The sequence below is a fragment of the Grammomys surdaster genome, unplaced genomic scaffold, assembly GCF_004785775.1.
Source record: "Grammomys surdaster isolate TR1022 unplaced genomic scaffold, NIH_TR_1.0 241, whole genome shotgun sequence".
Classification (NCBI taxonomy): Eukaryota; Metazoa; Chordata; class Mammalia; order Rodentia; family Muridae; genus Grammomys; species Grammomys surdaster.
In genome coordinates, this window is record NW_021604686.1 from 1,977,546 (window position 1) to 1,993,292 (window position 15,747).

The following is a 15,747-nucleotide window of genomic DNA, read 5'->3' on the forward strand; positions in this document are numbered from 1 at the left end:
CACCTCAGACTTGGTGACAAGCACCTCAGACTTGGTGACAAGCACCTTTAGCACTGAGCCATCTTGTCAGCCCACCAAGACATTCTAGACACAAAGGAGAGAAGCTCAGGCACCACAGAATTGGTCCTGGTTGCACAGACCTCTAATCTCATCTCTGGAGAGGCCATAGCAGGAGGTTTGAGTTCACAAACAGACTGGAAAACAATACCACGTTTCAGGATAGCCTGAGCTACACAGAGGGACTCTTGTTTAAGAGTGTGTGTGTATGTGTGTGTGTGTGTGGGGGGGGCGGGTGTCTTTAGATAGTGGAATCTTGTGATATGGAGTTTCTCAAAAATAAATAAATAAAAAGAAGATATTAAAGCAAGTTGAGAAAGGCTGATAGAACCTGCTGGTGATAAGACACAGTGATCCAGTTTGGGTGAATAGAACTCACAGTACTGTCAATATGTGCTGAACCTGGCACACAGAAGGTGCTCAAAATGTCACCTTCCCTTGGTCCTCCCTCGCTCCCTCCTTCCCTGTCTTCACCTGGTCTCAGCCTCTCTTGAAGCTGCCTACAGCTTCTAGGGAGAGTCCAGGTCTCCTTACAGAAAGACCCACATGTCACAGGGTCCTTCTGGTCCCAGGCAAGGCGCCTCCAAGTTCTCAGGCCACTGTTGTTCTAAGTGCGTTAAGAGAAAGAAGCACTAGTGTGGCGTTTGCTCTCAAACCTTCCCTGATATGATGCTCTGCCCTGAGCCTCTCACCAAATCCCAAAGGGCCTGAAGAACGGCCAGGCCTAGATGCCCCCAGCTTCAGGGCACTCTCACAAGTATGAGCAGGCCTTTTAAGGTGGGCCTGGTTAGGGTTCCCGGTCCAGACTCTGCAGTCATTGGAAAAGAGGGGGAGCAGGGAGAATCATCTGGACAGGATAGCCACATCTCTGTCACCTCATTCTACCTTAAGAATCTGCCACCAGACTGGTTTTTTTTAAAGATTTATTTTTTATTTATTTATTTATTTATTTATTTATTTATTTAATGTATGTGAGTAACACTGTGGCTCTCTTCAGACACACCAGAAGAGGGCATCAGATCCCAATTACAGATGGCTGTGAGGCACCATGTGATTGCTGGGAATTGAACTCAGGACCTCCGGAAATGCAGTCAGTGCTCTTCTGCTGAGCCATCTCTCCAGCCCCTCACCTGACTGTTATTGTCATAAAAATGTCATCTTGCCTTGAGCTTTAAGCTGCCTATTAACATGTACACCTAAGCCAGGTGTGTATATACCAGCTCCTGAAACTGCTACCTGAGCTGTCTCCTGGGTCCTATGCCCTGTGGTGACAGACTAGTAGGCAGTTCCTTGGCTGGTGGGTCTGATTTCAGTGACCTGGGCTTGCTTTCACTAGCAGGTATCTGCTGCCTTTGAAAGGGAGCAGACTCTGGGCCCCCCTACAGGCCAGCTGGTTCTGAGAGAAGACTGTTAGGACCAATCCCCATGTCTTTGGGTGACCCCAGAACCTCACTTTGTCACTTTGCCTGAGTTTGCCGAAGCAGAGGTGGCTGTCCAGCAGTCAGGACACAGTCTGGTGGTGGAGGCTGGAAGGAGGTACAGCATCCCTAAGATGAGGCTGTCTAAAGACCCAGTTTCTGCTCCACTCTGGGTGCTGCCCTAGGGCAGTCAAGCACACTCTGACTCGAGGAGCTGGTGGTCCCAGTGGAAAGACAGAACTGCTGTATAGGAAAGCCAGAGAACACATGGGAAACTGATACTCTGCTAAGTTTCAGAATAGGAAGCCAGCTCCCACCTTCCAGTCTCAGATAAGGTACGTCGTCATGACCAGTGTCTTTTCTACACCTGTGAACTGAGCAGTTCGCTCTCCGAGTGGCTGTGACACTGACACCCTATTTAGGGTCTGAAGAGCAAGGTGTGGCCGTATACACTTGAAATCCCAGCATTTGGGAAGTGGGATCATGAGGATCATGGTCAAGGCCATCCTGGTCTTTTCAGTGTGAGGCTGACCTGAAGTATATAAAACTCTGTCAGGAAAAACAAAACAAAAAATGCATGTCTGGGAATGAACTGTAGACTCAGCCGGGGCAGTCTGGCCTCTCACAGCTGTTCTCCCAGAGTTCCTGCATGGCTCTACGGGAAGACCCTGAAGCCCTTAACCATGATCAGGAAGCGGGGAGGCTGCCTACTATAGGACAGGCAGGATGAACTGCCCTCGTCACCAAAAGAGCCACTTAAGCAAAAAGGAGGGTGGAAGCAGAAGGCTAGAAACACAGGACAGACAATGTTCTGCTGATGATGCCCGTTTCTGGTTTTGTTTTGTTTTTTTGAGACAGGATCTCATCTTATTTCATAGCTCAGGCTGGCCAGGAATTTGTATGTAAGCTGAGGCTGGCCTAGAACTCTTTGGATCCTGATCCTTCTGCCTCAGCCTTCAGACTGCTAAGACTACAGACAAGCTGCCACACTAACTATAAAGAATTTTGTTTCATTCTTCCCCTCCCCCTCAGGGTTTCTCCATGCAGTCCTCTGTCCTGGAACTCTCTTTGTAGACCAGGCCAGCCTGGAATTAAGAGCTCTATCTGCCTCTGCCTCCTAAATACAGGGATTAAAGGTGTGCACCCCTATGCCAGGTTTAGAATTTCTTATTTTATTTTTTTAAGAAAGAAAAGAAGAGGGACTGGAGAGATGGCTCAGCAGTCAAGGGCACCAACTGCTCTTCCAGAGGACCCGAGTTCAATCCTCAGCAACCACATGGTGGCTCACAACCATCTGTAATGGGATCTGATGCCCTCTTCTGTGTCTGAAGACAGCTACAGTGTACACACATACATAAACTAAGTAACTAATTTTTTTAAAAAAAGGAAGAAAAGAAAAGGAAACATTTTTCTGGTTTTTCATCTGAGACCTTCTCCCTCCTACAAGTGTGCCTGATTTAATAATCAGTGCAGGCAGCCAGTAGCATGTTTCCATTCCAGAACCTTTAACTGTCCTCTAAAGAGCAAGAGGAATAGACTGCTTTCTGTAGACTAAGAAATAAAACGGGTTTGGGAACTTAGATCAGTGGTTGAACCTTACAAGTACAAGGCCCTGGGTTCCATCTCCAGCACCAGAAAACAGCAATAAAAAATAAATAGTACAGGAAGGTCTCTGTCTCCACCCATTTTACCCCTCCCCACCCAAGTGGGAAAAAACCTACCCGGGTTAAATGCTGTGGCCCTCTCTGAATCTGGCATGGAGAGAGCCTGTGTGGGGCTGTTTCCAGAAAAGGTGAAGGGATTCGGATGAAGAGACTTTGTTGCAGGGCAGACCAGAACCCCAGATGTCTGGGACACTGGATTACTTGGTGGCCCCTGGTCAGGGCTGCTTCCTCTCGTCAGTGTCTAATGTCTTCTTTTCTTCTTCCCAGGATCCCTCTGTGACCCAGCTGACCAGTGCTTCTCAGAGTGGCCTGGCTGAGTTCAATCCCTTCTCAGAGGTTGGTGACTATGTCCTTTCTAAGTCACATAGTCTTCTGGGAGATGGTGGCATGTGTGTTAGCGGGAGGTGCCAGGGTGTCTGGAGCAAGGAACGTGGCAGGGGAAGAACAGCTCTGGAGAGTTACTGTCCTCAGAGGGACAGTAGTCCTAAAGTGGACTTGTGGTAAGTTAAGAATGAAGATGTCTCCTAAGTGGCTGAAGTTCTATGGACTCTGAGACCTGGGCCTCTCTCTTCCAGGACGGTACAGGGCAATGCCTGGTACCTAGCAAGGCCAGGGCTGCGGGTTAGAGGTCACATTGCAGAGGAGAACCCCGTCCTCGCCGTGGGTTTGCTACAAGTGGAACCCACTCATTTCTTTTCTTTTCCCCACTCAGACAAATGCAGCGACAACAGTTCCTGTCGCACAAGCTCCTGGGCCCTCCCAGCCAGCAGTTCTCCAGCCCTCGGTGGAGCCAGCACAGCCAACGCCCCAGGTACTGGTCAGGAGCCCTTTGGCCTCTCCGTGCAAGTGGGAATCACCCAGGTCCAGAGTTGAACCCTTAGGGTTGGGGGCAGGGAAAGGGTCTTTATCCCTGAGGCTTCTTGTAAGATTCTTTGGAGCCACACTACAGCCCCTCTCCTCCCACCCACCCCCCACCTCAAAGGGATCCACTCACCAGGCTGGGACCCCTAGTGTCTACAGAGAACACCTGTCCTGTTGCACCACTCCAGGTCCTTCTCAGGGCACAGACTCTGTCTATTTTTTCATTTGTGGTACTACAAATGATGTCCAGGGCTTTATAAATGCTCTGTCACCAAGCTACATCCCTGGCCCCTCTCTTTTTAAACCTCAGCTATTCCTGCCTTCTGTCCTTTTTGCCTTAGTCCCTTCACTGGTGAACCTTGTCTGCTTGTGCCTAATACTGACCTCTGTCACCCTCCCAGCGCCCTGACCCCAGGCTTCTCATTGCCTTGGTGAGCATGGCCCACAGTGGAGTTGTGTATTGCAGCTCCTGCTTAGACAGGCCAGCAAGTTTCTGCCTGCCCGATTCCTGGCAGCGGGCGAGCCCTCAGAGAGGCAGATGCTACTAGGAAGAAATAGTGTTCCCAGGGACAGCTACATACGCAAGCTTCCGAAGGTAGGCCCAGCGTAGAGGAGCAGGATGAGGGTGGGCTGGGCACCCGGAGCCTGCCCAGGCTGCGTCCTAGAACCCTGTGAGGTGAGACACTCCCTGTGTGCGGGGTAACATCTTGTTCAGCGAGTGGTGACGGGATGCAGAGACCCTGCCTCTGTTCCACAGACAGCCCAGGGAGATGAGGCTAGGCCCAGTTCTAATCCCAGTGTCTGAAGTTCACCTCCGGGGGAGACAAACTTCACTCTCTGGAGAACTGCTTTGCTGAAATGCGTGCGTGTGTATACACATGCCTAGTTGTCATCCTGTGAGATGGCCACTCCTGTAACTCCAAAGAAGACCATAGTCTCATTCTTCAGGAGGAAGATGGGGCCAAACAGTGACAGTAGCAGTGGCAAGGGCCCTGAGGCCAGCTCTGCGCAGCCTCCCCGAGAGTCCCTGAACTGCTGTTGACAGGCTCTGCTCCTCTGCAGAGGTGATAAGGCTTGACCTCTGCGTGTCATGGAGGTCAGGCAGAGAAGGGCCACACATCTTAGACTGTCCCCAGAGTGTGGCCAGACACTGTTCAGGTGGGCCTGGGAGGCAGCTCCCCGGGCAGAGCGGGGAGGGAGGCTACACTGGTGTGGCTCCCTGGGGCTCTGGTGCTTGTGGCCTGCCTCACATCCTCCCTCTGTGCTTCCTGCTGGCAGCCTAGTGTTGGTTCCACTTCGGACACACACTCAGGCTCTTCCCTGTAGCTTCAAGTCTCTGGATATCTGGCTTCAGGTTGGGCTCCTGTGTTTTTACCAAAGGACAATACAATTCAGTGTAGACTAGACTCCACTATGGGAGACTGGATGAGCCATGGGAGGTGGGGGTGGAGTGGAGAGCCCTGGAAGGACTAAGGGGTCAAAGGTGGTAGAAGGGTAGTGGGCGTTGGTTCACGTAGGCACTCTCATGGTATTCCTTAATGCCCAAGACTCTATTGGGCAGGACTGCCTCGACCACCTGCTAGCTCTTCCTGCCTGGGTGAAGTGCCTCTGCTGGCCTGCCTGGGCTCACATCGTCCCTTTCTCATTGCTGGCTGTTCCCTGCCCCTGTTCTCTCTAGGCTGTGGCAGCTGCAGCCCAGGCAGGCCTGCTTCGGCAGCAGGAAGAATTAGACAGGAAAGCTGCTGAGCTGGAACGCAAGGAGCGAGAGTTGCAGAACACTGCGGCAAATTTGCATGGTAACAGACTATCGGGGTCTAGCCTGCTCTACCTGGCACAAGGGGTACTCTGAACCACCTTCATGGGGGATCTTGCAAACCTTTTGATTTTGGAAGCATGTTGGTTTGGTGAGCTTAGCATAGTGACAATATCTGTAACCCTAGCACAGTGGAGGCAGAGGTAGAAGGATTGCTCCATGTTCCAGGCCAGCCAAGGTTGTAATATAGTAAGACTATATCTGAAAAAAAGAAAGGGAAGAAGGGAGGGAGGAAGGGAGGGAGGGAGGGTGGGTGCTGGTTCTGGGGTAGAAAGAAGTAAGGCAGAAGTTAAAAGATCAGCAGAGTGGGCCTGACAGATAAGTTATTTCTGTGTTCCTTCCTAGTTCTGAATTTCTTTGATTCCCTGGGCCCACAGTTCTGTGTTGTTGCTAAAATTCCTTTCCAGAAGGGGACGTAAACAAGGTCCCAGTGACAAGCTAAGGCACAATTCCACCGAAGTTTACTCTGTAGAACCAGCGAGTTTACTGGTTCCTTGTTACAGAGTGTGGGTGAGAGGTTAGCTACAGGACAGTGCTCCTCTCCAACAGGCTGTCCCTGAAAAGTCTTACCCAGCAGGGACGAAGACTTCCCCGTAGTGGCATACATGGAACTCTCATGTATATAGTCTAGCGGCTCGCCAAGGCCATGTACAACTAAGACAGAATTGCATAGAACTTAGGGTAGGGGTGGCGGATATGTAGATGAGTCTCCTTCTCCCCGCAAGCCCAGCCGGGACATTACTTTTGCAAGAGGGTGCAGTTAAACTCCCCAAGACTTTTACATGCTTATGAGCTGGTCACCAATAACCATGCTTTTTTTAAGCCAGTATGCTAGCTCACACCTTTGATCCCAGCACTCAAGGGGTAGAAGCAGGCAGATTCCTGTGAGTTCAATGCCAGCCTGGTCTACTTCAAGGATAGTCAGGGCTACCTCACAGTCTTGAAAGAAACAAACATATCACTTAGGACATTTAGCTCCCTCTATTGCCCAGTGTAGCTGGGCCTCATCATCTTGGAGCAAACTCGTGGGTATCTCTCTGGGTTCCTCTTGATCTCACTTCCTGTTCCTTGAAGTCCCCCTGAAACTTCAGAACTCTGCTTGTAGGGACACCTCTGCAAGCTCTGTTTTGCCTATAAACGAGGTGGCTGTGTGCTTTCTTCCGTGTCACTGATGAGACTGAACCCTCTTTAACACAGTGAGAGACAACAACTGGCCGCCACTTCCGTCATGGTTCCCTGTGAAACCCTGCTTCTATCAGGACTTCTCCACAGAGATCCCGGCTGACTACCAGCGGATATGCAAGATGCTTTACTATCTCTGGATGCGTGAGTTCCAGGGTGCACTGGCAGTGTCTTAAGATCCCTGGGTTCGTTGTTGGGCCTTGCTCGCTGGGGTCAAGATCTCTTACAGACTCCATTCTTCCCAGTGTTTGGGCTAGCCTGGGGAGGTTCTTTATGTCCTATCTGGGAACCTGCTCAAAAGGGCCAGCTAGACTACTTTGAAAAGGAAAAGGGTCTAGCCAGAGACTTCTGTGTTCCTGTAGAGCTCACCCTCCTCAAAGACCCAACCTGGCTCCCCACAGGCCTCTAGGTTCCTAGCAGTGAGGAAAGACTGCAGCTCCATTGTGGGCCATTGAGAAAGAGTTATTTCATTCCCCAAGGATCAGCCCTAGGTCTGCACCTCATCATGCCTATCCCTGAAACCTAGGTGTCCTTGTCACCTCTTGAGAAAACTTGGTCCCTGGTGTGAGGTCCCAGAGAACAAGGATCTGGAAGCTAACCTTCCCTTGGTATAGACTGAAGTCCCCATCATGTTTGCAGCCTTCTTCATAGCACGGCCTTTCCTAAGGAGTAGCTTGCTCTGTGGGCAGCCAGTCCTCCAGCCACCTTGGATCAAGCCACTTTTCTCTCCTTGCCCCTTTCTAGTGCACTCAGTGACTCTGTTTCTAAACCTGCTTGCGTGCCTGGCCTGGTTCACAAGTGACGCAGCTAATGGAACAGCCTTTGGCCTCTCCATCCTTTGGTTTCTGATCTTCACTCCCTGTGCCTTCCTTTGTTGGTACCGACCCATCTACAAGGCTTTCAGGTGAGTGGAGCTAGCACAGCGGTGAGGGTCTGGCTGGCATCCCAGGAGTAGCTGATAGACCCATGTTCTGCTCCCATCACAGTCCTAGTTCAGAATAGCGTGGTAGGGGATTAGGGGATTGCCTTCCTCTTCTCAGTCAGAGCAGACAAATTAAGAGCAGTTTGCCTCAGCCTAGCCTGTAGGTAAAGTTTGCTAGAGGCCTGTCCATGGATGAACATGGGATGAGAGGGGACTGGGAGCCTCGCCTGCTCTTGCACTCTTCTTTGGCAGGCTAGCTGGCGGGCCGGGATTCAGTTTCTGTGAAGAGGGAGTACCCTGCTGAGGGGTGAGGTGCTGCCCTGTGGATGTCAGCCATACACTGTCTGTGGTTCATCTGTACGATCGCAGACATCTGTGGTCAATATGTAAGCTTGCTCCTGTGAGCAAGGGGATTTGGAATTATACTTCATTCTTCGTGCTTTTAGGAAAGCAGAGCCAGGAGTATTCAGGAAGGCAGAGCCTGGATTCTGGATTCTGGTTCTCAGAGATGCAGTGGGCAAGGCCAGGGACGAAGCTGTGTCGGTAGAGTGCTTGCCTACCAAGGGCAAGCCTGGGCTCTATTAAAGCGCCACGTAAAACTGAGAGTGGTGACATGGAACTACAGGCCCAGCACCTGGGAGATGCAGACAGGAGGGTCAGAAATTCAAGGTTATATAGGGAATTAGAGGCCAGCCTGGGCTACATGAGACCCTTGTATGTAACTAAGAAAACCGCACAGCAGTGGTGAGGAGTCTTAACCAGTTTGCTACTCCACAGATATCTTTTCTCGCACCCAAGTTTACAGTGTGTGTGTCTCTCTGTGTGTGTGTGTGTGTGTGTGTGTGTGTGTGTGTGTGTGTACATGGTGCCACAGTGCACCTGAGTCTGTCAAAGGACAACTTTTGTTTGTTTGTTTGTTTGTTTGTTTGTTTTCGAGACAGGGTTTCTCTGTATAGCTCTGGCTGTCCTGGAACTCACTCTGTAGACCAGGCTAGCCTCGAACTCTCAAACTCAGAAATCCGCCTGCCTCTGCCTCCCAAGTGCTGGGATTAAAGGCGTGCGCCACCACCGCCCGGCCAAAGGACAACTTTTGAGAGTTCTTTCCTCAGGATTAAACCAAGCATCATGCTTGGTAGCAAGTACCTTTCCCTACTGAGCTGTCTTATTGGCCCCAAGCCCTCTCACAATCTACCTCTTTCTCTCTCCACAGGTCTGACAACTCTTTCAGCTTCTTCGTGTTCTTTTTTGTATTTTTTTGTCAAATAGGGATCTACTTCATCCAGTTGATTGGTTTGCCTAACTTGGGGACCAGGTAAGACCTGAGCTGAGGTTCAGCATCCTCGCCATTACCTAGCTCCTGGAGAGCCCATGTGGACCACGGTGGAGAAAGGGCGGCGGATACACTACTGTCTGCTTGGGTTCTCTTACAAGGGTTGTGTGTTGAAACTCTTCCTGGGGAGATGCAATATACATCCACTCAGCCCAGACAGGGAACCCAAGACAGACCAAAGTCCACCTTGGTGAACCGTTGAGTTTTATTGGGGTTCTCTTACAAGGATATGAGTGGGGGTAACTTACAGGAGCAGAAAATGACAGCTGTGTCACCAAAGTCCATCTCAGCATGGGTGACAGCTTACAAAGCTGGGTACTTCAGGCTTACTGCTCAGCCTGAAGGCAGCTCAGCAGCTTGGAAAGTGTCCTTTTCAGATGACTCTCTGGTCTAAAGCTCTCCCTGGCAGCTGGTGTGGTCTTGAGTCTTCCTTGCAGGTCAGCTTGTCTGAGAGCATTATTTCAGGTTAGCCTCCTCCATCAGAGGGGAAATCTCAGCTTTTATTACTTTCTCTGGCAGGAGGGGGCTTAGTGAATCTGGTCAGTTTCAAGGACTTCCTGAAGCTATTTTGAATTGTTTTATAGTAGGATAGAGTGTTTTAATCTCCATGGAAACGGCAACACCTTTTTCCTGGTCAGTTTTTCCTTTGGAGGTCCTAGGGGTCAGACCCAAATTTTTGCACATGTTAGGAAATACTCTGTCCCTGAGCCACAGCCCAGCTTTCCGTTATTTTACCAAAATAGTTGTCTTTCCTTGTCATCTTTGTTCTAGGGGTGTAGATGACAGCATATCTCTCACTCTGGCCTGGGACTTGCTCTATAGGCCAGAGTGGCTTCCAATTCATGGTAATTCTCCTGCTGGCCTCCAAAGAGCTTAGATTTCAAGTTTGAGCCACCTTTCTAGTTTGGGTTAGGCCTTTAGGGTTGTGTCTGGCACTGTCTGAAAAGTTCTTGCTTTTCTCTTAGAGCATCCTCTGAGAAGCTGATGGATCCCTGGCCTTTGAAGCCCCTAAGTTACACCTCACATCTCTCAGACTCACTATGTAGTCCAAAAATGACCTTGAACTTCTTGTCGTTCTGCCTCTGGGCTGTACCTGTTGTTTTATGTAGAGCTTGGAATGGGATCCAAGGCCTTGTGCAAGCTAGGCTTGTCTCCCCTCAGCTCCCGTCTTCCTTTTTCTCTCAGGGCTGTGTGACTGCAGAAGATGTTGTCTGCCTCCCTGGAGAGGTGCCTTGCTATTCTGGATTTCCTGGCTACCTCAGTCCTCAGCTCACAATTAATTTCCAAAAGAAAGGCTGATGGCTGGTGTTTTCCTTTCTACACCAGTGCACAGGGAACATTGGGAAAAGGTTGCATTGGCATGGGGCTGAGGGCAGGATCCTGGGAGGGAGGCACTACTTTATCCCCTCCTCACAGTGGTTAGCAAGTCCAGAGTGTGAGGGGAGGACTGGCCATCCGCACTGGCACTCCGAGCCTGAGGACACTGCCACCCTGCTGCCTTATCCTGTGTTCTAATCCTGACCCTTTTGGTGGATGATCCAGTTTCATTATTACTTTAAGCTAGATGCTGTTAGCAAAGCCAGGTTGGCCAAGTGTGAGTGTCTGTGTCTGTAATCCCAGCACTTGGGAGATGAGGCAGGATGATGGGAAGTTTAAGGTCAGCCTGGGCTATGTAAGTTCTGGGCCAGCCTGGAGAATGGAGTCTCAAAAACCAAATGAGCTGAGCATGGGGACACACGCATTTAATCCCAGCACTCAGGCGGGCACAGGTAGGTGGATCTCTGAGTTCGAGGTCACCCTGGTCTATATAAAAAGATCTAGCCTAGCTAGGGTTACATAGTAAGACAGTGGCTTACAGCAAACAAATACGTGGCGTGGGGTGGGGCATGCTACAATTAATATTTCACCTCTGGACTAAGAATCTAAGATTTGAGATTTGGTCCTGACCCTGCCTTCACTGCCTTGGATTGAGTGAGCTCTGCTGGTTCCTGCCTGTTCTTGCCTTCCCATAGTCCTTCTGTGTCCATTTTCTTTTCACTCTGTGTGTATGTGTATGCCCATGTGTGCATGCATGTTCATGTAGGGTCACCTGTACACCTCTGTGTGGAACCAGAGGTTGAGATTTGAGGTTTCAACCTCCAGTTGCTAAAATTGCAGGTATAAGCCACTTTAAGACACAAAAGGTTTTAAAATTTTTACCTTTATTTAGTGTGCGTGTACCTGCGAGCAGGGACCCCCCCATGTGAGACCCAGCACTCTGCTCCCACCGTGTGGGTTCTGTGGGTCGAATTCAGGTTTTCCCACCGCTGCAGTGGTCTTTGCTGCTTGTACTTTTGGTGTCACACTTCAGTCATGAAAATTATTTCCTGTTTTTCTTCTACGAGTTTGTTGTTTTGAGACTGAATCTCTCTATGGTCCTTGCTGTTCTGGTTACTATGTAGACCTGGCTGTTGTTGACTTACATTCTCCTGCCTCTGCCTCCCGAGTACTGGGACTAAAGCTCCGTGCCAGCATGCCTAGCCTTTCAAAGAGTTTTATAGCTCTTGCAATTAATCTTTGCCCTACTTTGAGTTCATCTTCATGTATGATTGAAGTAAGGATCAGTTGTCCTGGTACCATTTGTAAAGAGACCATCAGTTACCCTTTAGGGTGTTAACGTTTTTTTTTATTCCTTTTATTTATCTGGGGGTTGTGGGGACATGACATGCATACCAGGACATGGATGTGAAGGCCCAAGGATAAGTTCTTCTCCTCCACCATGTGGGTCCTGAGTATCTGACTCTACTCTCAAGCTTGGCATCAAGTACCCACTGAACCATCTCACTGTCCCCTCGGTTTCAGGACCCTAAAAAATAGATTGGGGGCTCCTGGAGAAATGACTTGGTGGTTAAGAGCACTGGCTGCTATACCAGAGGACCCAGGTTCAATTCCCACTACCCACATATCACCTCACAACTGTCTGTAGCTCCAGTTCCAGGGAATCTGACACTCTCACACAGACACAACAATGCACAGACAAAAATTGAAAAATCTTTTTCTTTTTAGAATTATTTATTTATTGATACGAGTACACTGTAGCCGTCTTCAGACACACCAGAAGAGGGCACCAGATCCCATTACAGAGGGTTGTGAGCCACTGTGTGGTGGCTGGGAATTGAACTCAGGACCTCTGGAAGAGCAGTCAGTGCTCTTAGCCACTGAGCCATCTCTCTAATCTCCAGAAAATAATTTTTAAAATATGTACATCTGGACTCTGAAGCCTATGGCATTGTTCTTCCTGCTATTCCCACACTGCTTTGATCACTGTAGCTTTGTTGTAAGTTTTGAAGTCAGGTACCATGAGAATAGTCCCTTTACAGCCAAGGAAAATGTCTAGCAGGGCATTAAACAGGGGTCTGGGAAGGTCACCTGAAAGAGAAGATGGGGGAAAACAGGCGAATGCAAAAATGGCGATCTGTCTATAGTCTGATCAAATAGCAAGTTTTACTTTTTCACACAGTGGTTATATACACAAAAAAGGCAGGATGTGGGGAAGGGGATGACGCAGGAGCGTAGGTGTTCAGGGGGAGTACAGATATCTTCCAGAACAGTATCAGCTGGATGAAGGTTCAGGGGATAGATCACTATGACTCTTGACTATGATTCACTTGTCCTTATCTAAGTTGGTACTATACACCAAGGTTACCTATCTACAAGGTCTATAACTATTTAGCCTGGCAATTTTCCACCAAAGCTGTTTGTTTACAATAGCTTCTAGGCATCTGTTTCAGTGTTTTTCCACAGAGACCCAAGACTTTGTGTTAGCAGGCATGTATGTCAGGCCTATTGCTGTTTTTAGGCCTATGGCTGATTTTAGGTCTTCAGTGTATAAGCAGGGCTGCCCCTGACAGGCTCTGGGGATGACAGAAACACAAAGGCAGAGGCAACAGGCTGGCTAGTGCTCCTCTCCCCAGAGTCCTCTATGAGATCCAAGTCTTCCCTGTCCCCACCCTCAGTCAGCAACAAACACTGAGTCTTGGGCTGCTCCTGGCAAGGGAGTTGCCACATCTCCTTTCTGGACCTCACTGGATCAGAAGATTTTCAGGTGACCCCACCTTTGAGACCTCAAGAGAGCTCATGTTGGACCAGTGTGGGCCTGTCAGCACTCACAGCCTGGTGTCTGACAGAGGAGGGTCATTGAACCATAAGGCTCCCTGTGCTGCAGGGACATGTCCAGGTGGTGCTCAGGACACAGCCATTTGGGAGAAGTGCTACTCTTGGGGACTTCTGAGTCTCAGCCTTACCTCACCTCTGGTTTCTCCTTTTGTAGTGGTTGGCTCGCAGCCCTGTCTACAGTGAATACGAAGCCCTTAGCTGTGACCATCATCATGATGGTCGTGGCTGGCTTCTTTACCCTCTGTGCCGGGCTCTCTCTCTTCCTCCTGCAGCGGGTAAGTAGGGCAGAGCCAACAGTGAACACAAGTAAAATGCCCATCTCTCCTGGGCACACATCTAAATATTCCTTACTCCTGAAGCACTTAGGTGCCCAATACCCCATCCAAGGCTCCAGGTGAGCAGCCAGGCAGGGTTGGCCTCTCGGGTGCCACCATACCCTGATGGCTAGGCTTGCTCTGGGCTCTTCTCACCCCAGCCTCCTTTCCTAGGTACACTCCTTCTACCGCCGAACAGGAGCCAGCTTCCAGCAGGCGCAGGAAGAGTTCTCCCAGGGCATCTTCAGCAGCAGAACCTTCCGCAGTGCTGCCTCATCTGCTGCCCAAGGAACCTTCCAGGGGAATTAGTCTTCCTGACTCTTCTTCCCTCAGCCCTGGCCTCTTCTGTCACCTGCCTTCTGAGCTGCACTTTCTGTGGGTGCCTTATGCAGTGGCTACGCCCAGCACAGACCCGGCAGGGATTTCTCTTGTCCCTCCTCCTTCCTCAGTACTCAGCTTTCTCTTCTACAAGAGGGAAGGAGAGGAAGGGACAAGGACTTTTTTTTTTTTAACACATGGGAAAAGAAAAAAATAACAAAGCTGTCTTTCCTTTTCTAATGGTGGTTTGGTAGGGTTTTGTCCAGAAGCAAAGGGACTGCTCTGCCTGAAAACAGATGGACTCGTGTGCTTGGGATCATGGGCTAACCTGGGCTCACTGTACCAGGGATTTTCCACAGGCACCCTGGACTCCACTCCTCCTGCTACCGGCTTCATCTGTACTGGAGACTCCAGTGTCTTGCCTTTCCTGCTTGGGCTTCATAAGCCTCCCAAGGGCTTTACTCTAGATGAGCTGTGTTCTGGGTGGGTAGACAGAAGTTTCCCAGATTATCTTCGGGTGATCTCCAGGTGTTCTTCACAAGAGTGATGACCTTGTGTCTGCTTCGACACATTGGTGTCATAGCACCTTGTGCCCTCTGGGGACCTCCCTAGCCTCTCTCTTCAGACTTCTGAATGTATAGTGAGTGGGGTTGGTTGGGACTTGGGGATGGGGAGGGACCGAAGACAAGTCAAGTCCTCAGTCAAGTCCTGCCCAGCCTCTGGCAGTCTTCTGAGAGGGTAGGTGTCTGCTGACCTGTTTGTTGTGGATTCTCTCCTCCCAAGGGACTCTGCCCCTCTGCCTTAGCCTGACCCATCTTCAGCAATAATCACCTCTTACAACTCTTAGGGTGGTCTGGAGGAAATCAGTCCGGACTATGTCCTGCAGGCAGGACCGCTGAGCCTTCTTTCTGAGGGTTCTTCCCGCACCCTCAGTGGACTCTAGGTCCCTTTCCACTTGTCCTGGGGGCTCCACAGGTGTGTCGCTGCATTGGCACCTAGGAAGCCGCTGTGGAAACCTGGACCCTGTGTTGTGTCAGTGCCGCAAGAGCTCGCCAAGCTGGCCAGCCTCCTGCTTCTGAGAACTGGGGCCCTCCTGAGGCTACCCTCATGCTGTCAGTCCATTTAGCCCTAGAGCCACCGAATGGTAATGACAGCCACCAACGGGGTTTTGTATACTTTCTGGTATTATTTTCCTCCGTGTACAAATGTATATGTCATGTCTCAATTTTTGTGCTTAAATAAAAAGATTTTTGGACAGCACTGGTCCTGATGTCTCTGGTGGACTTGGGAGGGCTATAGCCTGCTGAAGTATAGGATAAGGGCCTCCTACTAAGATAGGTGAGATGACAATTAAGATCGTTGGTGGCTGAACTGTGATAGACGTCAGGCCACTCAACTCTAGGGAAGAACCCTTTCCAAGAGTGAAAGGCAGAAGGGAGGACCCTGACAATGGCAACTTGGCCTCTTCCAAAGGCATTTAAATTGTTTTTAGCCAGGCACTGGTGACTTACACCGTTAGTCGCAGCACTCGGGAGGCAGAGGCAGTCGGATCTCGAGTTCCGAGGCCAGACTGGTCTACAAAGAAAGTTCCAGGACAGCCAGGGTTACTCAGAGAAACCCTGTCTTCCAAAACCAAATAAACGAATGAATAAGGGCCAGAGCACGTGTAGTGATCGGAGAAGAACTTGCTGGAGTCTGTTCTCCCTCTTCACC

General features: G+C 50.1%; 1 protein-coding gene across 2 annotated transcripts in view; it reads left to right on the forward strand.

Moving 5' to 3' along the window:
* The window catches only part of Scamp2 (secretory carrier membrane protein 2), a 26,638-nt gene extending 11,344 nt beyond the window's left edge, over positions 1 to 15,294 (forward strand). Inside the window, exons 2-10 of one of the 2 annotated variants that reach the window (XM_028774415.1) lie at positions 3,407 to 3,475; positions 3,852 to 3,950; positions 4,467 to 4,595; positions 5,679 to 5,796; positions 7,011 to 7,139; positions 7,740 to 7,899; positions 9,128 to 9,229; positions 13,557 to 13,677; positions 13,891 to 15,294. In XM_028774415.1, the coding sequence (XP_028630248.1) occupies positions 3,407 to 3,475; positions 3,852 to 3,950; positions 4,467 to 4,595; positions 5,679 to 5,796; positions 7,011 to 7,139; positions 7,740 to 7,899; positions 9,128 to 9,229; positions 13,557 to 13,677; positions 13,891 to 14,025 (1,062 nt within the window). In that variant the 3' untranslated portion in view covers positions 14,026 to 15,294. The remainder of the gene's footprint in view (positions 1 to 3,406; positions 3,476 to 3,851; positions 3,951 to 4,466; positions 4,596 to 5,678; positions 5,797 to 7,010; positions 7,140 to 7,739; positions 7,900 to 9,127; positions 9,230 to 13,556; positions 13,678 to 13,890) is intronic. The other variant, XM_028774414.1, reaches the window with a different exon arrangement.
* Positions 15,295 to 15,747: the final 453 nt, after the last annotated feature.